At 47.7% G+C, this 24,329-nt stretch overlaps 4 protein-coding genes across 6 annotated transcripts in view; 2 read left to right on the forward strand and 2 right to left on the reverse strand.

Annotated features, from left to right (window-relative positions):
• The window catches only part of skic3 (SKI3 subunit of superkiller complex), a 17,739-nt gene extending 15,114 nt beyond the window's left edge, over nt 1-2,625 (forward strand). The window contains exons 39-41 of the mRNA XM_084457275.1: nt 446-576; nt 668-797; nt 1,860-2,625. Coding sequence (XP_084313401.1) covers nt 446-576; nt 668-797; nt 1,860-1,946 — 348 coding nt within the window. The 3' untranslated portion in view covers nt 1,947-2,625. The remainder of the gene's footprint in view (nt 1-445; nt 577-667; nt 798-1,859) is intronic.
• A 488-nt stretch (nt 2,626-3,113) lies between these two features.
• Nucleotides 3,114-3,827, reverse strand: gig2p (grass carp reovirus (GCRV)-induced gene 2p; the record flags this gene model as incomplete). The annotated part of the gene is made up of 1 exon (XM_084456842.1): nt 3,114-3,827. One exon carries the CDS (start codon nt 3,825-3,827, stop codon nt 3,114-3,116), a length of 714 nt encoding a protein of 237 aa, XP_084312968.1.
• A 955-nt stretch (nt 3,828-4,782) lies between these two features.
• On the reverse strand, nt 4,783-12,935 carry fam81b (family with sequence similarity 81 member B; the record flags this gene model as incomplete). Its single annotated transcript, XM_084456843.1, has 8 exons — nt 4,783-4,916; nt 6,842-7,037; nt 7,147-7,282; nt 9,350-9,456; nt 10,103-10,244; nt 11,091-11,209; nt 12,250-12,436; nt 12,907-12,935. 8 exons carry the CDS (start codon nt 12,933-12,935, stop codon nt 4,783-4,785), a joined length of 1,050 nt encoding a protein of 349 aa, XP_084312969.1.
• Nucleotides 12,936-15,640: 2,705 nt separating this feature from the next.
• Nucleotides 15,641-24,329, forward strand: part of mctp1a (multiple C2 domains, transmembrane 1a) — a gene marked incomplete at both ends in the record, with an annotated part of 149,124 nt that continues 140,435 nt past the window's right edge. For all 3 annotated transcript variants that reach the window (XM_084456773.1, XM_084456774.1, XM_084456775.1), the window contains one exon: nt 15,641-16,132. In XM_084456773.1, coding sequence (XP_084312899.1) covers nt 15,641-16,132 — 492 coding nt within the window. The remainder of the gene's footprint in view (nt 16,133-24,329) is intronic.

Consider the following 24,329-nt stretch of genomic DNA (forward strand, 5'->3'; position numbering starts at 1 on the left):
CGACCGAGGGATAGTACAGGACAGTCTACCCGGAGGCCTTTACTGTTCAAACAGCAGGTGTCAGGTCACAGACGTTGGCAGCGGGGCAGGGCAGAGGAGAGGAGAGATGGGTAAATATGGGTGACAGGAGGCACTACTGGATGCGACAGCAGCAACGAGAGAGCAAGGCCAGGTGGAAATGCAAACAGCACCGAGGACAGGTGTCGTCGGGCTGGGGGAGGATAAGCTTTTCATCCGGTCCACAACCCGCGCCAGTGACGCAGCGGCCCCACAGTGGCTGGCTGACCGGTGTTATGCCGAAACGCCCACGAAGAAAGTCTGCTGCTTGAATCAGCTTAAAGGGGAGTAGAATTAGATATGCAGTTTGTGTTTGTTAGTGTGAACTCGCAGAACTTGATTCTGTGTGTGTGTGTGTGTGTGTGTGTGTGTGTCTACCTTCCCCCAGGCGAACGTCCCTGGCAGTGAGTGGAAGGAGCTGGTGAAGGAGGCGACCACCGAGGTGCTGAAACTTGGCCCCTCCCCCGTCGCCGCCCTCATCCAGGCGCTGCTACAGTTCTCCAACAAGATGGGCGCCAGGTAGATGACCCGCTGCTCAAATCGTCCTGGCCGTGCCCCCACTCGGGTCTGACCCCACTGTTGTGCTCCTCCCCCCCCCCCCCCCCTCCAGGGAGACCAGGCGTTTGCTGGAGAGGGTGGTGTACGCGTCCTCCCAGAGCTACCCGCGCACGGTGGCGTCTGTGGCCCGCTGGTACCTCCTCCGACACCTCCACGCCCAGGACGACCTTGAGCTGATGGACGTGAGTTCACGCCGACCACCACGCCCGCGTGACGCCGCTCGCAACTCAGACCACTCGTCTAAGTTGGTTTAGCAGAGCTCGAGACTGCGACCCAAACGGCATATGCGACCATTTTTTGAGTACACGCAAGCTAAAATTTCACGTGGGATTCCCCCATCACCAGCCAAGTAGCTACTGACCATGACAGTGCAGCTAGACTCACGAGACACTGAGAAGAAGAGGGAGTACTACTTTGAACCAATGGCTAGCGCAGTACTCATGGTTGCGCTATGAGGGGAATGCTGTGCTGTGTTGTATACTGCAAGTAAAGCCCAAACCGATATAGACTATCACGTTCTTCGCCGCCACGCCCGCTCACTGGGCGCGGGGGCTGTGCCTCTCTGGTGAGACCGCGTTATGTGCTGGTGCCCCCCAATTAAAAGGTTGGTCGCACCATCGGTGCTACTACTGGAAACGTTAGTGTAGAGCCCTGTTTAGGAGTGCCACCCACTCCAAAGAGTAGGAGAGGGGTAGGGAACCAGGAGTTAACACACACACACACACACAGAGCATGGGTCATAATGGAAATATGAACCCGAAGGAGAGTCAAAGAGGCTTCGTGACTTTGTGTATTGTGTCTTTGTCCCCTTCAGCAGGCAGGCCAGATGAGATCAGGTTTACTGTTTCAGTGAGGAGAGAGAGAGAGAGAGAGAGAGAGAGGGAGAGAGAGCCCGGATGGGTTGCAGGACAAGCTCACACAAGATCAATCCCAGCTCAACTCTTCACAGGAGAGAGGAGAAAGGAGAGGCAAGGACAACGTGTGGCTTTTTGTCACAATATACTTTATCTCTTTGAAGTATAGGGTCTGGGAAGTAGCCATCTCATTTGAGTAAACTGTGGTTGTGGGAGGTTTCAACCCATGCGATAGGTACTAGACCCCAAAGATGGCCCACGACAGCGCTCCGTCTCACTGCCCTGTCCTCAGTTCTATCTGCTACTGTCTGTCTGTCTGTCTGTCTGTCTGTCTGTCTGTCTGTCTGTCTGTCTGTCTGTCTGTCTGTCTGTCTGTCTGTCTGTCTGCAGACCCTGCTGGATCAAGCCAAGGCCTGTGGAGACAGACGGCTGCTGGACTTCCACACGGCGCTCACCTCTTCGAACGCCTCCGGCTGATTCTCCTCTACAGACACTCCTCCTCCGACGTCTCTTCTCCTCTTACCTCGCCCCGCGGCGAAACACAGACGCCGTTAACAATACAAGGAAGGGAAAACGACCGTCTGTGAACTGCTTGTCCTCATTCTTCTGCCCGTCTAAAGTATCTCCCTTTCCATCTCAGTCAAACGTGTCCAGGAATGAAGGCTTCCTGCATGTGGTTGTTAAAGGGGATGCTTATTTAAAGGCGTAATTCATTGGACGCTAATACAGCAAATAGAATAAGATGCACTTAATGCCACTGGGCTTACTGTATCAGTCGTAGAGTTTAGAGAACAGCCACCTGACCTGTCAAACCATTGGCCGTGGTTGTATTTACATGGCTGTCGATCTTTAAAATGCATTCCTGCAGACTAAAGACCACATACCCTGTGCACTGGTGGTATTGGACATAACAAACGTGCGCTGATTTTGTGTTGTCATTTCTCAGTATTGTTCATAAGTGCCTTCCTCAGAGCGGGATCTTGATTTGACAGATATTGCCACATGGAGTAAATGGTTGATCGCTGAATATCAAAGCTTTTTTTTTTTTTTGCAACTTGCTCCCAAGAACAAGCTACTGATGCAGCAGACCAACACTTTTCCTCAGCCTAACCACAAGTCGGTATTTGCATGGTCATACGAGAGGGATACTGTGAAGACCGGCTGTCTTCTTATCACCTAAAGGCCTATAGAAAAGCGATGAGTGGCCTTTCAGTAACGCAACCAATGAGTTAATGTGAGATGGATGTTTGGCCATCTGGGCTGAGGTTGTGTCAATTAAAAATACAACAAAAAAAACGACTACCCGCATGTAGTAAATAACTTTATTGATCATCTGACAGCAAAGAAAAGAACGATTGTGCTATTTCACCAAGAGAAATGGAGATCAGTTGTTTGTATCTTTTTACAGTTGGATCACATACGACAGAGAACCGGTGAGCAGCCCAACTCCACGTTTCTCCATCTTGCTGTGCAATGTAGGACTGATTTTAACAATTTAACAGTTGTGCATAATGACAGGGAGGATTGAGGTCCCTGGGTTGCACTTTATCCATGATACAGTATGACTGTAGGCTGCACCCTTAAGCCTGAAACGATTAGTGTTTCCATCCTCCTCTGCGTCCCTGTCCCCCCCACCCCAGTCCCTTAGCCGCTGGCAGGGCAGACATGTTTGACCATGAGGGTGCAGATGTTCTGTCCGCAACCCCAGCACGGCTGCAGCGTGTGCGTGTGACCTGGCGGCGTCTTCCTCTTGCACACGGCACACGCAGCCCCTCCGGTCCCCGCACCCCCTCCAGCCCCCGCCTTGGCGCCAGCGCCCTGCTGCCTCCCTCTCCCCTTCCGGCCGGGCGACCGGGCGATGAGCCGCTGCAACTCCGTCTGGACTGCGGTGTCGGGCGCCAGGGCGACGCCCCTGACCTCGATACGCTGAGGGTCAAACACGCAGTCCTCCTCCAGGCCGCTCGGCACCGCACGCATGCCACAGTTGGGGGGCACCCAGGCGGTGTCGTACCCGGCCGCGTGCCAGCTCTTCTGCATGGGGTGGTTGTCCGTGTCGATGCGCTTGACCCGCCCGGCGTCGACATTGAGCCGCAGCACCACACGGTCAGTGACGGGGGCGTTCAGCGGGTAGCGCTCTGCCTTCTTCTGGTTGCGACTCACGTACACGCCAGGTCCCAGCATGCCGTCGGGCGACTGCACGAACCCGTTGGCGATGATGGCGCGCGCCGTCTGGACGCTGGTGCCATGGTACATGGTGTACGTACGGCCGTCTCGAGGCTGCTGCGCCGCCCGCAGCTCCACCTCCAGGGGAGAGTCGTCGTCATAGGTGACCTCCCAGCCGAAGAAAGTCACAGACATCCTGGGATGAGAGCAATCAAAAAGATTGAGCTCGGTTACATGTTAGATGTTTTGGTGTGCCGTCTCTGCATGGAGCTACAGTAGTAGGCCTAGGCATGGTGAAAGAGAAGCCAAAAGTTTTCGAATCTTGGTGAAAGAGAATAGGCTTCTATAGAATATGAATATTAAATAATATATAGATTTATAATAGTATCACAATCAAAATCATAATATTGAGGACAATGTGCAACATTTCATATTGTGTGGACACGTCTATCGTTGAAATGATACGAAGCCGTATCAGTAATTATTTTGAACAAATTAAAGCCTACTGTATGCCGCGGTTGCCTGCTTTAAGTAGCCTAAGTTTAGTTTGGCGTGTTTACTGACCCATTTGCCATTCAAAAGGCTTATCGGTAAATTTATTAAAATAAGAATGGACTCTTACCTTCCACGACAACACGTCACTCGTGTTTGCCTACAGTTTCACTTTCACTTCTCGATCCGGACACGTGAATCCTCTCGTCATTTGTTCAGTGATTAAGGAAAGCTCTATTTTGTCCAATCAATAAAATAAATTAAGGAGAACGGGAGGATGGACATAGTGTTTAATGACCAATTACATTAGATCTATACCTCCATGTAATAGATGCACCCATGTGATCACCATGCAAAGTAGACTATTGGCCAACATAAAGGAAAGAAAGCTAACTCTACCATCTATATTGTGTTGCTCTAATGATCAAATATATGATGCTTGGTTTTTGTGCAAGATTAAACATCTACTGTTTATATAATCTATTTTAGGAGACAATACACAGCCATATCTGCAGCTTTGAACTCACACCTCAAATAAATCAAATCAAACAAATGAACAAAGAGCCCCTTCCTTCTTGTACACTAGATCAAAGTTTTAAAACTTGGTGCCTCAGTTCTCCTGGGGTCACTAGAGACAGACTTCCACTCCAGAGGGGCGTCACGTGTCTCTTAGCTCCACCACCTTCCTGTGGATGTGTCTGATATCCTTCTGCAGCTTCTCTTTGTCCAGGCGGGCTTTGGCGTCGCCTATCTGTCTCAGGGAATCTATGGCATCATGGATGGATTTGAACCCTGTTAATCACAGAAAGAGAGAGAGGGGAGGGAGGTTGGATAGGTAGGTAGTGAGGAAGGTGAATAAATTGCCTATTGGTCTACAGGGTTGACGAGGAGCTTCGCTGGACCACCAGAGTTAATAGCTTTCTGTGTGCCCCATCATTAAAAACCTTGTCTATTATGCATTGGCCCTCCTGCACCTCTCTGCTCATCTCAGCTCCTCCGAGGACAAAGAGGTGAAGGATTAAAGTGTCTGTCTAGCGCCAGCCTGGCCAGCTATAGCTAGCCTGCAGACTGGCGGCTGCGCCGTGATTCATGACTCGATTTGCAGCTCCTCCGATTTATTGAGCCGTCCCTCATTTAGTTTTCAGATGACCCCTCAGAGAGTGAGAGAGTGGGAAAGAGAGAGAGTGAGAATGAGTGAGGTCGGAGTCAACACCCACTCTCTGCCTGGGAAAATAAGCGGCAAATTGGCACCACCGGGATGGGACGGGAATAAGGATGGATGTGAGGCTGTGAGGCAATCTTGGCCCTGCCTGCCTGTGTGTCCCATGGCTGATCCTATGCTGTTGACAAAGATGGCACCGGCCCTAAACAGTTCCCCGCAAGGTTTTACAGGAGCAACTGTAGATCCATCTCCATTTGTGGTGGACTTCCTGTTGTGCTGTTATCGTTTTCTTTCACATTAAGTATATTCATTTCATTTTGACCCTGCTTCTGGGAACTAGTCTCTCTTTGAGCGGCGCAGGTACTATGTCCTGCAATGAAGTAACCTAGCCATGTCTCTAGTCATAGGCGATTTTACCCTCTGAGAGTAGGGGGGGCAACATTTTGACGTGGGAAAAAAAAAAACAGTTCTGCCGTCTCGTCCCATCTATTTACAAAGAATGCCAGTTGTGAACAGTATGCTAATAAGGAATCCGTATGACAATTCAATATGCACAACGCATCAAACTTTATCTAGACACCACGAGCATGTCAATGTGACTTTATGACCGAGCACTAGGCCATACCCAACATCACAACATCAAACTGCAACTGCCTGCTGGTGCTAGCTTCCTCGCCGATGGTGATGTTGCTAGTGCTAGTGCTAGTGCTAGCTTCGATAGCCTCTGGAGCACTTCTGCATTTGATTGCACCTGCTGCGGTGTCATTTCGAGTGGTAGATCCTTCTTTAGCATTGCCAGTTTAATTTTTTTTATTAAGAAGTGGTCAATTGTTTTTATAGCTCTTGTGAGGAAGTTGGCTAGTTGTAGCTTGTTGAGCTTTTCTTTTTTTTTTGCGGTAACAGATCAAACCGGAAATAGTTGAGGTCGACGGACGAGTTGTGCCATTGGTGGATTATGAATAGCCTATTTTTTTTTTTTAAAGGTAGCCTAGTTTAAGTAATAAAAACACTTTTAAAATGAATGATGACCTAACACAAACTGGTACAAACCACAATTATGTATTTAATAATTGTGTTAATTAGTTAAAAAAAATATATTATAGATATTTTTTTTTAAGAATTTGAGCAGAGTTGGGCTGGCCAATCAGGAGGGGCACTTGCCCGCCCCTATAAAATCGGCCATGCCTCTAGTCTTATATCACTGTTAAACTGGTCCAGATAGCAGCCTCCTGTATCGAGTTCTCAGCTCAGGTGGATCTGATTAGGCCTGTTAATTAGAACAGGCTCAGACACCTGTGTGTTTGGTGTATATGGATGAATGATGAATGATTCCAGAGGTCAACTGAATCGGAGCACCTGGCTCATTAATTCCAGGATTGTAATTCCAGAGCAGTCTTACCTTCATCAGAAGTTTTCTGATGTAGGCAAGACTGCTCAGGAATTACATGCATGTGGCCAACTAACTCCCAAAGTCAGTCTCCAGGAGTCTACACCAATCACAGAGAGTTCTCAGTTCAAAATCAAACCAACAGAGGAACTGAGTATAGTATCCCACCTGACTGGTACTCCTGCTTGACCAGCTGCAGCTCCTCTCGGAGGCAGGCCTCCACGGCGTTGATCCTGCTATGGAGTTTGGCCTCGGAGCGCCGCAGCCTGTCTGCCCGGCGTTCTTTCTCCAGCTGACCCTCAGCTGTCTCCACACGCACAGCCAGGAGACGGAGCTGCCCGTCCAGACGCCCCTCGGCCTCCTTCTGTGGACACACACACATACGCACACATTAGGAATGTTTTATTTGCGTCTGCAGCATGTCAACATTGCGGGCGCAGTGTGGAACCCTACGAGACAGACACAAGCCGTACCATTCTGTCGTGCAGTAGTGACTGCAGCTGCTCGCTGCCCTGCGCGTGTGTCTGGTCTGCGCTGTGTAGCTGCTCCTCCACCCACCTCCTCAGCCTGTCTGTGTCCTCCCTGGCCTCCTTCAGACCGCTGGAGCTCCTGCAGAAGAGAAACATGGTTTTTATGCCTCCGCCCGGCGCATCAAAGGTCAATATCACTTGACTTAAGGTCAAGTTCACAAAACATGTTTAGAGCAACCTGACATTTGGCAGAGGCATACATCCGTGAAGCGATATTTCTAGTTGAACCTTTGACTTATCAATTATGGGATGTCAATCATCCACATGCATTATTGTATTAGGCAGGTGTGAGTTTTGCACTTCACTATTGGAGTGTACGGCTGTTGAGCTGTGATGGTTCGCAGCCAGTCTTCATGGTGTTGAGATATGTAATATTTCTGACACCCAGCAGGTGAAGCAGCGTTTGCATGAGAGGAGGCATTCAGAGCCAGGCTTTTCTGGCGAACTGAGTTGATGGCAGCACTTCTCCGTATGCAGCTGGTAGGCTACCCAACCAAGGAGCATGGCTAGTCTCTCATAGTCTGTCACTGCGTTCACAAAAAAAAAAAACACAACTCACTGAGCTGAGCTGTGAAGATGGGTCTGATAGAAGCTAGCACCTTGGGCAAGCTGAGTCAGCTTTCCACGAAGGCGTTCTGCGTATACTGGTGCACAATATGCCCAATGACTAATCAAAATATTCCCCACGGGAATGGCCTCGCCAGATCCTAATTCGCAAGTGTGAAGGTGTTGTGTGTGAGAGAAACAGAATGTGAGATTAGGCCTACGTGATCAGGATGGCAAAGCCATCGTTTGGTGTCTAAAAATGTAGTTTCTTAAACTTAGTCTCTTTCATTGTTATTCTTTCCTCTTATAATGAGTTTCTACTGAGAGGCTTAATGAGGCAAACATCACTCTGGTGTGTGTGTGTGTGTGTGTGTGTGTGTGTGTGTGTGTGTGTGTGTGTGTGTGTGTGTGTGTGTGTGTGTGTGTGTGTGTGCGTGCGTGTGCGTGTGTGTGTGTGTGCGTGCGTGTGTGCTTGCATATGTGTGTGAGAGAGTGATGTATGTTGGGCGCGGGTGTACAGTACATGAGAAAGAGAGTCAGAGAGACTAACAGAGAGACCGAGAGAGATAAAGGACAGCTGACAGCTGGGCTGTGCAACAGGACGTGGTCTCACTGCAAATGAGCCTCACCAGGGGACAGTGGCTGTCTCATTCATCACCTGACGCCGGCAACTAACATTGACAGCAGATATAGATTGATTACCCAGAGTCAAAGCATAATAGAGGTCTAAACACAAGAACATTTAGGAAGGAGACTGTGATTATGAATTTGCATTTACAGTAACCAACATGGTACATATTCTAAGGAGACATGAGATCTGTATGCAGACCCTGTGGGGTCTTTGACCAGATTGCACTGTGCAGGCACATTTGGTAAGAGGTAGGGTATTTTGAAGATTTTTTTTTTTTTAATTGTCACACAACACACTCTTTTGGGATGCTTGGGACGCGCCCGGGGACCAACCAAGTGCTGTCCGTCTTCGCCAGAGACGAACAACGTTAGCAATCTGTTCTTCTGCATGTCCACACCATGCCGAAGAGGCAGCAACTCAGAAAGATTAAATAATCTGTTGACTCTAAGCCATGTAAATAAGGCACAGCTTGTCACAGAAGCTCTAAATCTGTCAAAAGTAACTCTCAACTTCAATGTGCCGTTTAGGTTACGCTCGAACAGGGAATCAGACAGTTGAATAATAATAGCTCAGCTCAGTCTCGATTGGGCCTCAGCTCCAGAGAGGACAGATCAACACCAAAGAGGCGTGAAAAATAACCTTGGGAACAACAACAAAGCTGTTAGAGCAGAAAGCAGGCCCACTCTCAGCAGAAGCACAGTGCCTCCAGTCACAGACGCAGCATGCATCACTTCCCTCCCTCTGGGCCTGCAAAGGTCACTCTAAAGGGTTTCAGAGACTTATGTGTTGAGTCTTTGCGGAAGAATCGAGAATTGACTCAAGAACCTTGGTTTTGAGAACATTGGCTGTTTGGGTGACATGGATTTCAGGTGAGGGGAGGAGTCCTAATCTTGGGTTAAATGTATTTCTGGAGATTGATTTGGAGCTCCAGGACATGGTGTGATCTTTTTCTGAACAAACTTGACCCACCTGTCCTCCAGCAGTTTGATGTGGCCGTGCAGATCTGTCCAGGAGGACCTCTGGCCGAGACCCTGCTCCGTCAGAGAGACTTCCAGTTTACCCACTGCCTGGGACAGCTGGACACATAGACACAGACAAATCAATATATTATCATATATCACCGAGGGATCAATATATTGATCAATCAGTGACCGACAAATACATCTGCATTTGTATACAGAATTAACACTAGTCCTAGACAGATACAGTAGGCAAACAAATTGGTGACCAAAGAAAAAAATCTTCAGTGTACAGTTATATGGACTGCATGTCATCATATCTAGTGTGCGCATTCTAGTTTGCCCTTGGAGCTACTGTAGCAGAACGGCAGCTTGGCCTCTTGCTTCTACTAATGGCAGTGACCCACTTTCTCCTGTTTTCCAATTACCTTTATGGCAGCGCTTGACCACTCCGTCTCCTATAGAGTTAATGTGCTGCAATCTCTGTGATTTACTGCCCAGCCCGCAGAACAGAGTGCCTTCTGGGACAGGGTGGGAGGCTAAGGGTGGAGATGGGGTGGGGCAAGGGCATGCTGACATATGTGCGCTAAACATACCCAGAGCTGTTTGTATTTACTCAGATATTGATCCCAAAGGGAAAAGATCAACGTACTGTGTACTGTAGTCTTACAGTTGAGGCAATGACAGATGAGTTTGTTTTGGTCTCTGTGACAGAGAAGGGAGCTCTGGATTGGCAGAGAGGAACAAAGCAGACTGGTCTAACAGATGTGGGCACCTTGGTCTCCATGTCCCTGAGTTGGAGTTCCAGAGTTGACCTGAGCTCTGAGACATCCTGCTGTAGTCGGAGAAGGTCAGTCTCCCCACGCCTCACGTCACCTGACAGCTTGCCGATGCTGGCATCACACCTGCGAGAGGAAGGATAGTCCGACCCACCGATAGATACACACACACACACACACGCACACACACACACACACACACACACACACACACACACACACACACACACACACACACACACACACACACACAAACACACAGTGGCGGAACAGCTGATGATGCAGGTACTTTCCTACCTAACTTTATCTGTAATTCTGCTCCAGTTTTTGTTCCAGATTTTGCTCACAGAATGTTACACAATGAAGACAATAAATATGTTCTGTCAAATGAATACTTGTTTGTAGGCTGAATGCCTAGACAGTGTGGTGGAAAAATCTGACACTCTACATCTGACAAGTAAAATATAAATCCTTTCAATTGCTTACATAAATCTCTTGGAGGTTATAGTGCAATAGGTTTAAACATCCATGAAAAGCTTCAACTCAAATTGACTCCCAATAGCAACATCTTTATAGTGTGTGTGTGTGTGTGTGTGTGTGTGTGTGTGTGTGTGTGTGTGTGTGTGTGCGTGTGTGTGTGTGTGTGTGTGTGTGTGTGTGCGCGTGCACACGCACACGCACACATACTCATCCTCTGCTCAATTTATGGTTTCATTACCAAGCTCTACACTGGCGCCGGCAATCAAACGCCATATATGTGTGGAGCAACAATGAGACAAATCAATCTCAGAAGCCTATGGGGACTATGTAATGTTGTTTGTATATCTGTGTGTTAGTTGGACTAGTTGTCAAATATATTTAATGCTGTGTGTGTGTATTGTATGTGTCTTTGTGTGTGTTAGTTAGGCAATACAATGCAGTGGTCGAAGGTTGCAGTTAGAGAAGCACGCTGACAGGCAGTGATGTGTATACCTGGCCACTCTGCCTCTGAGGTCCCCTATGCCTGTCAGGTTTTTGTGATCCAGACTCTGAACAGCGAACGAGGTCTCCGTGCTGACACAGTCTCTCTGGGCGATCTGGCCCTGCAGCGCCTGATGGATTAGAACGACACAAGCCCTACTGTGAAGCTGCTGGTGACAGTCACACCTCTGCAGAGATGACCGCTGGAGCCAGACAAATCAGCCAGGCTTCAGCGACTCCTCTAACACAGAGCTGTGTTCCCGGGCAGATAGGAACAGGGAACACTGAACGGGTGAATGGAGAGTCTCATTAACTTTATCTCTGCTACGGAGTGTTCAGCTCACCGTTTTGCATATTACCAGACGACCAAAAACACAGTTAGAGGATATGATTTATTGTTTTAATTTGAGGTCATGAGGACCACTTACTCAACATAAATAGCCTAACTGGAGATGAACTCACTGTGCTGTGCTTCCTGTATAAGGTTATGTTATAATGTTATTACTCTGTTCTGACCAAACGCTGCCCTGGCAAAAAATACTCTTGGCATTGATTTATTTGATGAACCCACCTTTATGCCCCACAGTTATTATTACAATTCCTCTACTAAATAGCCTTATTGGCAACCATTCCAGAACTCCACAACGATTTATTGGACATTGCCAAAGTGAACTTTGCTTACGTACAGTATGAGGATAAGTACCATATGGCTGAGTGAAACAGCGAGGCTTGTTTAGTACCCCCTGCCAATCTATCAGATGTAATCAACGAGAGAGAGAGAGAGAGAGAGGGAGGAGAGAGAGAGAGAGAGAGAGAGAGAGAAGCACACACAGAGACACCTAGTACAGTACCTGTCATTTACTCTGACCTCACTGCCTCTTTAAGATCGATGCAAGGAGCATTGCAAGTTGACATATCATAATACAGCACCATGCAGTTTCCTGCAACGCAGCCATAAAGGGCAGTAAACAGTTGAACAGACCCTAGCATTAGTGAGTGTGGCTGTTGTAGACTCTACCTGGAGGTCTGTGCTGGGCTATTTAGTGAGTGTGGTTGTTGTAGACTCTACCTGGAGGTCTGTGCTGGGCTGTTTAGTGAGTGTAGCTGTTGTAGACTCTACCTGGAGGTCTGTGCTGGGCTGTTTAGTGAGTGTGGCTGTTGTAGACTCTACCTGGAGGTCTGTGCCGAGTTGTTTAACGATGTGCGTGATGGTGTGGATGTAGTTCTCCAGCAGCCTGTGAGAGAAAGCCTCTGATTGGACGCTGGCCGACACTTCTTCCTTGATCCTCAGCGCCTGCTCCAGCAGCACGCCCATCAGACCCTCCTGATTGGTCAGCCGGCCCTCTATCAGATCCGACCTGGGGCGGGGGATGGTACTGGTTCAGCCTTGTTCTAGTGCCTACTGCATACTGACAGGCCATTTGACATTGTTTTAAATCAATTATTTAATCAATCCAGACCATTTCCCTGTTTTTTCTTTAATAAAAATGGCACTGAAGTACAGCAATGAGGTAAATGTCATGGTGCTCCGCACAGCAACCATTGGTCCATAATTCAAGAGGATAAAATCAAATAAATCACATATTCCCGGGCCAAGAAAAACTTCCAGCCTGTGCCGGCTGTGCAACGCTGCAGTATCCGACGTCATGATTAGGGATTAATTTGATCATGGTGAGGGCAGACAGAAAGGTCACTGCTGCTTCTCAGAACTCTTTACCACCAGAGGAATTGTTTCGAAGTGTGCCTCTTCAGTGATTGAATCCATCACAGGACTGGAACAGAGAGAGAGGCAACAGACTCTCGGAAAGTTGTTGTTTGGAACACGTACCTGTCGTAGGGCTGGTAAGGTTGTAACATGGACTCGTGTGACATCTTACTTCTCCAGAACAGGATACCCTGGATGAAATAAATATAATTTCGTTTTTGTTGTATTGTGAATGCCTTTCATTCTAATGTTTTTCCTTGTCGGCCTAGAACCTCGAAATGTATCAAACATTAGGGTAAACCTATTGATAGAGTGAATAGTGTACTTACATGCCAATGGTCTATACTGTAGTGTTCTCTTCTCTGTGTTTGTGTTGGTCACTTGGTAACTGCAGTAAGCCTAATGGGGAGTGCCACTAGGCACTTTCAACCTGGCAACAACACAACCATGTGTTTGATTGATGTTTTTGAGAAGGCCAGCTCAGCAAGCAAACCAGAAGAGCTTGTTGTGACACAGTTCTGTATTGTACTGAATGCTCTTTCCCGGCAGTTCATTTTGATATGAGATCAATATGGTTTACTACCGACAGCAGTTGGTTACAATGTGTGGGAGGTTATTACTCACCCAGTCTGTCTCATTACTGAAGCTGTGGCAGAGCATGTCGAGCTTAGTGAAGATGAACTGGAACTACAAGCCAATTAGAATATCTGCAATCCTGCCCCCTTCCTTCCTCCTTTCTGACTCAACTGTTTGATCTACTCTGCAGAAAAACCAAAGAAAATCCCAAGAAATCCCATTAGCAAAAAAGTACTTTGATCTAGGCTACTGTCCAACAAAACCATGAACAGAGTTTGAAAAGAGCTTTCTCCGACACACACAAAAAGAACATTTTCAATTAGCATATGAACCGACAATCTTGTCAAACACCTTGATGCCTCAGATAAACTCCCGGTTCTCAGTAGTGTCTCATCCCTGCACCCTCGTCTCAGATCACATTGATACAGTACCTATCCTAATAAATGCTCTACTGAGATCAAGCCCCTGAAAACATTCTGAGAACCTTCTTTTTCATTTGAACGCTCCAATACCATCTCACCCGAATGCCTGCAATTACTGAATGGACAAAATATCCTTGCTGGCTCATGATATGTTCTACACGTCTAGATATCTTGATTGTAGTTGCATGTGTGAGTCAGGCTGTTTCACCACACTGGCTGAAGGGAGACTGAGATGTCGTAGAGTGCACTCCAAAAGTGTTGAATGAATAGCTTGTCAACAATGTCACAGCTCAGTGAGTCAGTTAGTTCCCATTAATCGTTGGCACCATTCCCACGCTCGTGCCATTGCCAGTCTCAAGGGAATAGCTTGGCACCTGGACACAACTCCCCATCTACCTTAATGCACAGAGATGTGAGGATAGTCTACAGTGATAGTGCCCTCTCTTCAGACCTTGGCTTTGTAAGACGGGAGGGTGGCACAGTGACAATGAGTAGTACACCATTAAAGGCATTGTTATTGGTGTGCAGGCTTCAACAAGCACACCAATTACATTCAAACACACCTTCTACTGTTATGTGCTTACATAAACGACAATGCAACAAACTGACAACCAACTACAGGAATTAAGCTGAAGTGGACATTTTGCAGGTCTAGTCTCCACAGGTTTACTCAATCTGGCCTTGTGAGAGTAGGTGTCCACGGTCCATACAGGTACATACCTGTCAGTGGATGTGCTCAGTCGTAAGGTGGGTTAGAATCTGAGTGGGGGTGAACCGTTATTACTGCGAGAGCTCATGCACCGTGTGACAACTACTAACCAATCACCAGGCACACATCATTCTGTGTCCAGGTCCCTCAGCTGTCCATCTCTCATTGTCTGCTTGATATAATGGGGATGAGTTCCCCCAGAGCATTGATCCTTGCATTTGGCTATTCCAGTGTCATCATTTGTGGGATGCAATGGATATGTGCTAGAGAGAGAGAGAGAGAGAGAGAGAGAGAGAGAGAGAGAGAGAGAGAGAGAGACAGAGAGTAATGATGTTGACTTGGCTAGAATGTAGAGTGAGTGAGTTAACAGGCCAGGTGCAGGCCAAGGCTGAGACAGGGCCCAGAGGGTGAGTGCTCTGAGTTAGAGTTTGTGGAAGATTATAATAGTTGTTTGACATGCTTGCTTGACCTATTCATACTGTATCGTGTCATTTATCACACACACACACACACACACACACACACACACACACACACACACACACACACACACACACACACACACACACACACACACGGGGAGAGAATAGAGCAAATAATATATATATATATAATATATTATTATTAAGTTAAAATTGGAAATCTAGGAATCACAGGGTGCAGTAAGATGACCACAGCAGATCTTCATCTATTCGAACCCATTGACAAGGTTGACCAGTAGGAGGCGCATTGCAGCCTTCAGTCTTGCCTGTACAGGCTCCTGCTTATAGGACACCCGCGGGGACACTAACTGAAAACCAGTATCTTCTTTTAATGTGATTCATATTAGATTTTGAAGTCTGGATGCGTTCAACAACAATTATTATTGCGACCAGAGCTCAATTGCTTTCATTGTGCATGCAGATTTCTGCTCAATCACTAGACTATACCGTCAAACAGCTAAGTAGACTAAGTGAGATTCACACTGTTGATGTTTGACAAATTTAACCACGGAAAACGTAGTACTCCGGAGGAGCTCCTGCGTGCACACACCCCTGTTATCTTGTGCTGCTCCTTGGCGGAGTAGATTGATTACTGAAGTGCTTACAGTACATCAGCTAAGCCAACGCTGCGCTGCGCGCTCAGACTGGCCGGCTGCTGCACGGGGACCATGGAGGACAAACCAAAGGATGACAGCGGTGCGAAAGGACAGGAATCGCTGTCCTATCAACGGAGGATGTGGAAGAATTTTCAAGAGAAAACCAAACCGTGGTTGAGCCCGAAATTAGGCTCCGAACGTCGCAGCGCAGATAGTAAAAAGGAGACGGGGATGTGGATGTTCAAAAGAAAAAAGAAACAGTTGGACCGCATCTTTTCGTCCTCACAGCCGAATCTCCTCTGCTCTGCCCCGGCGCCTTTCGAGCTGGAGAAGTCCCCCTGCAGTAACCCGGAGCCCTGCAGCAGCTCGGGGCAACGGCTGGGGGCCGTCGCTGGAGCGTCGACCAGCAAACCAGATCTAACGGGCAGCCCGAAGCTCGCCGTCTCCCATTTAATCTTGTCCCAACAGAAGAGCTCGTCCCTGGGCTCCGCATGCTTCGAGAAGCTGGTGGTGGAGTCTGGGGCCGCCGGAGAAGAGACGCAGCGCAAAAACGCTAGTGATTCTGTGAGTAAAACGGTGCAAATAAACATATCGCACACACAAGTCTTAACACCACCACTGTAATAAGATGACAGTGAAAATCTAAAAGACTAATGAAGTTAGAATCGCGTAGCGTCCTCTACGCGCACACCATGCCCTGATATCAATTAGGTCAATATAGTGATTGGTGCAATAGCAGAAGAGAAGATCACAGATACCTTAATCCAACACGAGCTGAGTAAAATTGATATGACCATGCTTGATGGATCAGCACTCTCTGTTTGTGGGCTCCCTATAGGGTTAGGGTTAGAGGCATGGAGACGGTAGCCTACATAGGCCTACATCCTTCAATCACAGTCTTGCCTGGTTTGATACACACAAACATGTAGTGTTGTTCAGATCCGTATCCATTCAATAAATCACTTCACAACACACTTAGTTATATTTGTTCTCTGTGACCAATCTCCAAAGAGCAGCGGAATTGCTACATCAAGACTGCTGTGTTTGCTGGCAGCCAGATGACTGAGCGATTCGGCACACACCCAAACAAACCACAAACCCAAGTGCAATTTAGGACCTCTTATATACAGTATTTAATCTTTACAAGGCAGAGAACATTAGCCATCAGACTCAACAGGCTCGTGTCCCCCCACGGAGCCCCCCACTGACTCTATACCCCTTGCACCACTTGCACTGGACCACTGATTGTTCCACATAATCTCAACGACACACACATTGGACACATTGTATATATATATCATATAGCATACATATGTATATATATCATAATTTGCATTTGTGCCTTTCTTTTTACTGGTTATATTGTTTTTTTGGTATTTGCAAATTTTTTTGTATTGCATTTGCACTATGATGTCTTTACACTGTCCTGTCCTGCACCCTGTCCTATGGCGTCTTCATCAGCTTATGGATGCATTAACATAGTCAAATTCCTAGTATGTGTAAACCATATACATCCCGAATAAACAGATCTTCAATCTTGAATCTGGTGGAGCTAAGGGCTCCTCATGAAAATGACCCCAACTTCATCATAGACTGAGTCCATTAATACAATGATTAACTGTCAGATAAGGTTTTAACATGCATACTGTATTCACATGAAATATAGAGACTCAGGTTTCAGTTTGGGGAGCCAGGACATCCTGGTCTTATACAGTCACTCATCCAGGTTATTGGTTAGTGTGTCAAATTATACATTTTTAGTCAGCTCCTAATTAATATTAATGGAAAATTCTTATGCAACAGTTCTGAAGGATTTGGGCCTATTTGTTAGTTGGTGACAGTGATACATTTTCTGTCTCGTTAATTTCACTGTGTGAATTATTTGGCTTTGCATTTTTAATGTGTGTGTTTGTGTGCGTGCGTGCGTGCAGGTGTGCTTAGAAGCTTGGAAATAGTTTATGCTGTCTTTAATATTTACAGGCTTATAATGATGTTGTGCCTGCAGCCTTCTTGTTGCTGTTGAGTCTTTTTCTCACAAAGCCATACTCCAACAAATGAACATATTTGGCCTGCACAGTTTGCTATCGATAAACAATATTTAGGGAGTTTATCTTGTGTTTTCCCTGCTCGAGGTCTTGGCTTGCTCAGTCCAAACAACATCAGTCACTGATGGAGGACTGATCCCGTGAGATGCTCCGGGCTGCTCTGGACCCAGAGAGACCCTGTTGGTCTTAGTTTAGATGCCTCCTCCGCTGAGCCCTGCTGTGACTTCCTGCAGCTCACAACCCAGTCTGACTCTGGATCTCTCAGTTGTCCCCCCCCCCCCCCCACACACACACACACCATTTGACTCTGTGCTCAGCTGATATGGGCTGTTTTTAAAATATTAAGCAGGCAGACTGAAGGAAAGTAGGCCAGTGTTGTAATACATGTACATTACTGAGCTGAGGACTTTCATTCACAGACTTGATTTGAATAATGACTCACTGGTGATCCACGAAGCAGCAGCTGTCAAGAGGTGACTAGTGAGATCATTTTCCAGATTTGTCATCAAACAAGAGGAAAGCTGTGTTTTTCTGACATCGATTTATGTTGTTAAACCATTCAGCTCTCAAGTCGGTTTAATTCCTGCGCCGTCAGTCATGCTTGTCTGGGTTCCTGGGCCCGGGAAGACGGAGTACAACATGACAGACAGAGGCAAATTTCATCCTCTGAGAACACAGATATCCAGGCTCTGACAATGCGAAAACAGAGGCTTTGTCTTCCCACAGATGCAGCACTGGCCTCCATGTGGGGATTAACTGACTGACGGTTTAGTTTGAGAAGTTATTACTGACAGGCATGAAGCCACAGAGCACTCAGCCCCCAAAGTCACAGACTCAGGACCAGTGAGCGCCTGAAAGCGTGACATGTCAGTCACGTGGAGTCGTGACTGACACCAAATACAGAGGTGTAGCCTAGCTAACTCACACTTAAGATAGGTTTACGTCTCCCACTCTCTCTGCCTGTCTCCCACCGGCCCCAGAGGGATGTAAAAGTGTGATTGGAGGAATATGTGCTTTTTCCTCGGGGGTTTTGTTGTGTCGATCGATGCAGGGCTGTTTAGGGACAGTGAACGTCCGACTCTGACGCTAGTAGATAGCAATTCTGAATTACCTCTCACAGACGCCTCCTTTCCCATGATGCTTCTTTCCTAGCCTGGTTATCCAGGCTGATCGCCAGTGCACTCACGTCTGGTCTCACTTCACCTCCTGGAGGGATAAGGATGGTTTACAAGCAAGTCCTCTCCCAGATACCACCAGTTTCTTACTCCTTCAGGCTCTTATACCCTGCTTATACCTCCATCCTTCCTTCCTTCCTTCCTTCCTTCCTTCCTTCCTTCCTTCCTTCCTTCCTTCCTTCCTTCCTTCCTTCCTTCCTTCCTTCCTTCCTTCCTTCCTTCCTTCCTTCCTTCCTTCCTTCCTTCCTTCCTTCCTTCCTTCCTTCCTTCCTTCCTTCCCTCAGTGCGCTCCTCAGGGATCTCCACCTGTGTCTTCCTCTGAGCTCACCGCAAACTTCCTCAGAACCAGTCAGAGACAGGGAGCACTGAGTAAAACATACTGTAGAACTACCCCCCTATGAGATCAGACAGGAACGCGGCCTCTGCAACATTGTGTTCCATCCGGATCATTGTTCTCTAGTCTGTGTGGTTTGCATTGGACCAACAGGGCTGCGTGCTCCAGTGTAGACTCTGGTAAATGGACTAAATTTATATAGCGCCTTTGTACATTAACGGACAAAGCGCTTTACAATGGCCTGTCATTCACCAATGGTGGCAAGCTGCCATGGAAGGCGCTTGGGGTTCAGTGTCTTGCTTAAGGACACTTCGACATGTGGACAGGAAGAGCTGGGAATCAAACCGCCGACCCTGTGGTCACAACCCGCTCTACCTCCTGAGCCACAGCCACCCCACTAGCTAGGACATGCACTCAGGACCCCGTATACAGCTTCCCAGAACTGCTGGCTCACGGTCTTACATGTCACACCCAGAACTTAGAACAGTCCTAACCAATCTAACCCAATGTACATACTGCCACTACAGGGGAGAATCTCAAATAATGAGGCTGAATAAGGAAGATGACGTAATTCCGGATAATTCTGAAGTGACACACTGCTCTTTATTACATAGCTATTCAAATCATAGTTCGCTCATTATCTAATCATCGTTCGCTCATCATAGCTATTCAAATCATCTGTATCAGTATCTGAGTCTAGACTTCCTCTTTCAGAAGAAGCGTGTCTGGCATATGTAACAGTCAAAATAAGACTTTCATACACCTGCTATAAACCCGCTAAAACCACAGCACCGGAGAGTTGTCTGTAGTAGGTTGCCAGGGGGTAAGGCTGGACACAGATGACAGGAAAAAGGCACAGGTAAACGGTGAACATTCACAACACAACAGGAGCCACGGTGTGCGCCGCCTGCTCCCCATGCTAATCAGACACGTCCATTTGCAGCTGAATGAATACTGTTGATGAGAGGGGACTGAGTTGCAAATGAGCCCCTCCGAAAGAAGACGCATTATGAAACGTGAACGTTTCATAATGCGTCTTCTTTCGGAGGGGCTCATTTGCATATGCCAGACACGCTTCTTCATATTTGAATTCCGCATGATAGTTCTATTTTTACATTTCTGTTTTCTGTGCACAGAGAAACATTTCTATCAGTGGACTTGAAGGTGTGTGTGTGTGTGTGTGTACCCATGTGTCATCCATTGCATGCTTGTGTTGGAGTGTAGTGTTGCATGACTAATAAAGACTTCTTTGCATGAGATATTGATTGTCTTTTTAGATGCACCTGACAGAGCTTAACATAGAGCTTAATTACCATCCACTGTCCTCCTAGTACTCCTCCTAGTACCTCCTAGCCTCTCTCTCTCTCTCTCTCTCTCTCTCTCTCTCTCTCTCTTTATTTCTCTCTCCGTTTACTGGATTGGCACACCTGCAATGCCCTTATATGTGTGTTAATTGGTCTTCTTGGGAACCTTTTTCTGTCTCTGCTACTGTGCTTCACATGGATGTGTGACAGCATCCCCTAGCTGATTCATTTATCCTGTCCCACTCCTCACTCCCACTGATTCACAGCACTCATTTCAGCACGCCGCGTTCACAGCGTCGTGGGGATGTTATTTAGTAACGTGTCTCACGGCTGTTTCTCATTTCAAACACAGAGCTAGAGAGCCTGTCAGCGTCCCCCCAGGGCCTTCCCTGCACATAATCACCTAAAAAGCCACAGTATTGATCCCACTGTGAGTTGCAAATCGCTGGATAGTCAGTGGACTGGAGGGAAATGAGATCAGGCCTATTCATCGGAGAGAATGAGATATGAGATATGAGATATGAGATTGAACCCCCCCCCCCCCCCCCCCTTTCCCTGGGAATCCTATTTCAAACTTCACTCCTCACTCTGAATGGGCAGTAGGAAGAATTGTTTGGGTACCCCAGAGTTGGGATACTAGAAACAAACATAAAAAGACTCTGGCACGTCCACTAGAGCGGGATCTGGACGAACGGCACGTGTCAAAATGAGTCCGCACACCGGCAGAGAGGACAGAATAATAATAATAATGTTTCGATCACGATGAAGATCAAGTAAGATTGACGTTAATAAAGATAACTATGATACTGTCCTCTCTGCCAGTGTGTGGACTCTATTTTGCCCATACACCAGCGTTGGGCCCATTCAGTATGACTCCTCTTCAACCCCCCCCCCCTATCGCCTCCCTCACCTGCCTGATGTCTTGTATGCAAAGTGGCGTGAGGGAGAGATTTAAGCAAGGGCCGGGTGCGCTGAGCAGGATGGGACAAATACGGTACGTCCACTGTGTCTGCGGCCCTTTTAATCTCCTCTCCCCGGGTTAATTAACATAATACGCCTTCAGGCCTGTTTGGACCGCTTCTGGGCTGCTTCTGCCTGGCACCGACTTCAATCTCATTCCCTGTGAGTGCACTTAGATGGGGGATAGCCGGCACGAGGGAGGGGGGGGGGGGGGTTGGGCGTTCCGCATGGCACGCCAACGAGCCAGACATCACTCTTCTATCAAGTGAGCGTAGACATCAATTGGCTTGGCTGCGGAAGGATGGATGCCTCATAACTGGATAGTTTGTTTATGTTGGCCACGCTGCTGTTCTTATCTGGATGGTTGTGTCACGGATGTGGCAGGCAGGCCTATGAAATACAGTTGGGCTGCATGGCATGGCTACTCAGCTGGGGAGCCCTAAAGTATGACAGGATGTTTGTTAGCGATTTTCAGATACTGAGCTTGACCCTGGATAATATTTTGTTTCCGCCATCTGGTAGGAAAGTGATTCTGCTGAGGGCTACACAAAAACCTGATGGCATGTATCCCAGTGTTATGTGCAGCCCCTTAGTACATGGGTGTCTCATTGTCACAGATTTATCATCTTACAGAACAGCACGCGTGCAGAATAGGAAGTACACACACCATGGTAGCCAGACCACCAGGCTACAGCATGCCTGCAGAGCACGACCATGACCACAAACCTACCTGAGCAGCACACCAAACTGGTGCGCTACCTACATCCCAGCGACAGCACAGGGCGAGAGGTCATGTTTTTGGTGGAGTGTGTACGTTCGTCTGTCCAAACATACGCCCGTCCATATGTCCGTCCGTCCGTACGTCTGTTAGTAGGCTTATGCAAAAACTGCAGGACTGCAGGACTGCGAATCTCAGTGGAAGGGTGTAGCATGGGCCACCTTAGAACCTATTACATTTTGGAGCAGATCTGAATCACGGATTGGGTCCACAAGCCGCCCCAAACACGGCCGGCCATTCATTTTATGGACTATAGGATTACACAAAAACTACCAGGCCGATTTTCATGAAACTCGGTGGAGTGGTGTATTATCATTCATTCATTAGGTCGTCCTCAGACGAGCTTGACAGCGAAGTCTCCAATAATCTCGGTCGTCCATACATCCAGCCAGTTCCGCAGAACTCTCCACTCCTGCTTCCCTCCTCAGTACATCCACGTATGTTGGTGTGGGACGTCCTCTTAATCTGTGCCCGTGTGTTGGCTCCCAGAGCACCAGCTTGCTGGCTTGGAGTTCATGATGTCTGTGGCAGTGGCCAGCAAGTTTCATCCTCCTGGATGCCACTTTCTCACTCAGCTTTGGTAGCCCCCCATAGCTTTGGTAGCCCCCCATACAGATGCTTGTTGGTAACATGCTCGTTCTGGTTGACATTTAGCACCACATGCAGCATTCTGGTGTAGCACCCATCCAGAGACTTCTGCAGGGTGGGCTTCAGGGTCCAAGTTTCACAGCCGTATAGGAGGACAGATTCCACGGTCGCATGGAAGAAGCTCAGTTTGATGTGTCGAGAGAGATTGGAGTTCCACACACTATTCATGCCATTCAGGGCCCTCCATGCCAGCTCTTTTCTCACCTTAAGGTCCTGTTCGGATGAGTTGACCCAGGAACTCAGGTATTTGAAGTCGCTAACTTCTGCTAGAGCAATGCCCCCCGCTGTCTTGAGAGGTGGGTGGTCCAGGGGGGTATTGTAAGTGATTGCCTCAGTCTTCTTTGCATTCAACCTGAGTCCAACCTTGGCACATTCTGCCTCTACTCTGTTCAGGAACTCCTGTGCCTGCTCCACACGGTTGGATTTTCACCATCATGCCTCTGTGTATTGAGTCAAATGCTTTTTTGAAATCAATAAAACACAGGCTTGCTGTTACTGTAGGTTGTTCTTTTTCACCTCCTCGGTGATCCTCCTTAAGGCCAGGATGTGGGCTATGGTGGTCCTTCCTTTTCTGAAGCCATTTTTGTTGTCCCTCAGGTGAGGGTCAATGGCATCTCGAATCCGGTTTAGTATCATGCGGTTGTACATTTTCGCTATGACACATGTTAGGCTAATGCCACGATAGTTGTCTGGCTTAGACAGATCTCCAGATTTTGGCACCGGGATGATGTTGGAGAGGGACCATATATCAGGCTTGATGTTTTCTATCAGAGCTTGGTTGCAGATCTCCAATATGATGTTGTCGAGATCACAGTTCTTAGGGACCTCTGGGGGGATGCCATCCATCCGGCCCACCGCTTTTCCCTTGCTTCAGAGCGGACTTCGCTGTGGCAAACTCCATAGCTATAAAGGGGTCAATTACAAGATTTGTGAGGACTGCAGGTATTTCTTCCTCAGCTCCTTCCACTGTCTGGTGTGTGCCTGGGAGATCCCGGAAGTGGGTGAACCAGGAGGCCACTCTCTCCTCTGGGCTGCAGCCTGCTAGTTGTCCCTCCCTCGACCTCTTGCGCCCACTCATCTCGTTTATGACCTTCCATGACTCCTTGTACTGTCGTACGCCTCCACCTTCCTCACCTTCTCCTTTTGTCTCCAATGACAAAAGATACAGTGACAAAAACAAAGGATGCCTGTTTTTTTGCCTGGGAGTTCACAACAACGCGATGGGCAGCCAACAACGCACTGGCCTGTGAGCCCCCCGAGCTCGGCGGGTTAGCCGCGAACTTCATGCCGCAACGAGAGATCCCGTCTCTGGGTGGACAGCTGTTCAACTCGCCTGGGACCAGGTCCCCTGAAGCTATTTCGCCTGGCTGCCCATCGCGTTGTTGAGAACAGAATGAATACCACTACTAGCAAACAAAACATGTTCAGTCACAATTATGCTGTTAAAACTAAGATGCCTGGATAAGAAATATGTTTTCCAACGGATATATTTGATGAAATGAGATTAATAAGCAAGC

This window comes from Borostomias antarcticus (genome assembly GCF_949987555.1).
Source record: "Borostomias antarcticus genome assembly, chromosome: 23".
Lineage (NCBI taxonomy): Eukaryota > Metazoa > Chordata > Actinopteri > Stomiiformes > Stomiidae > Borostomias > Borostomias antarcticus.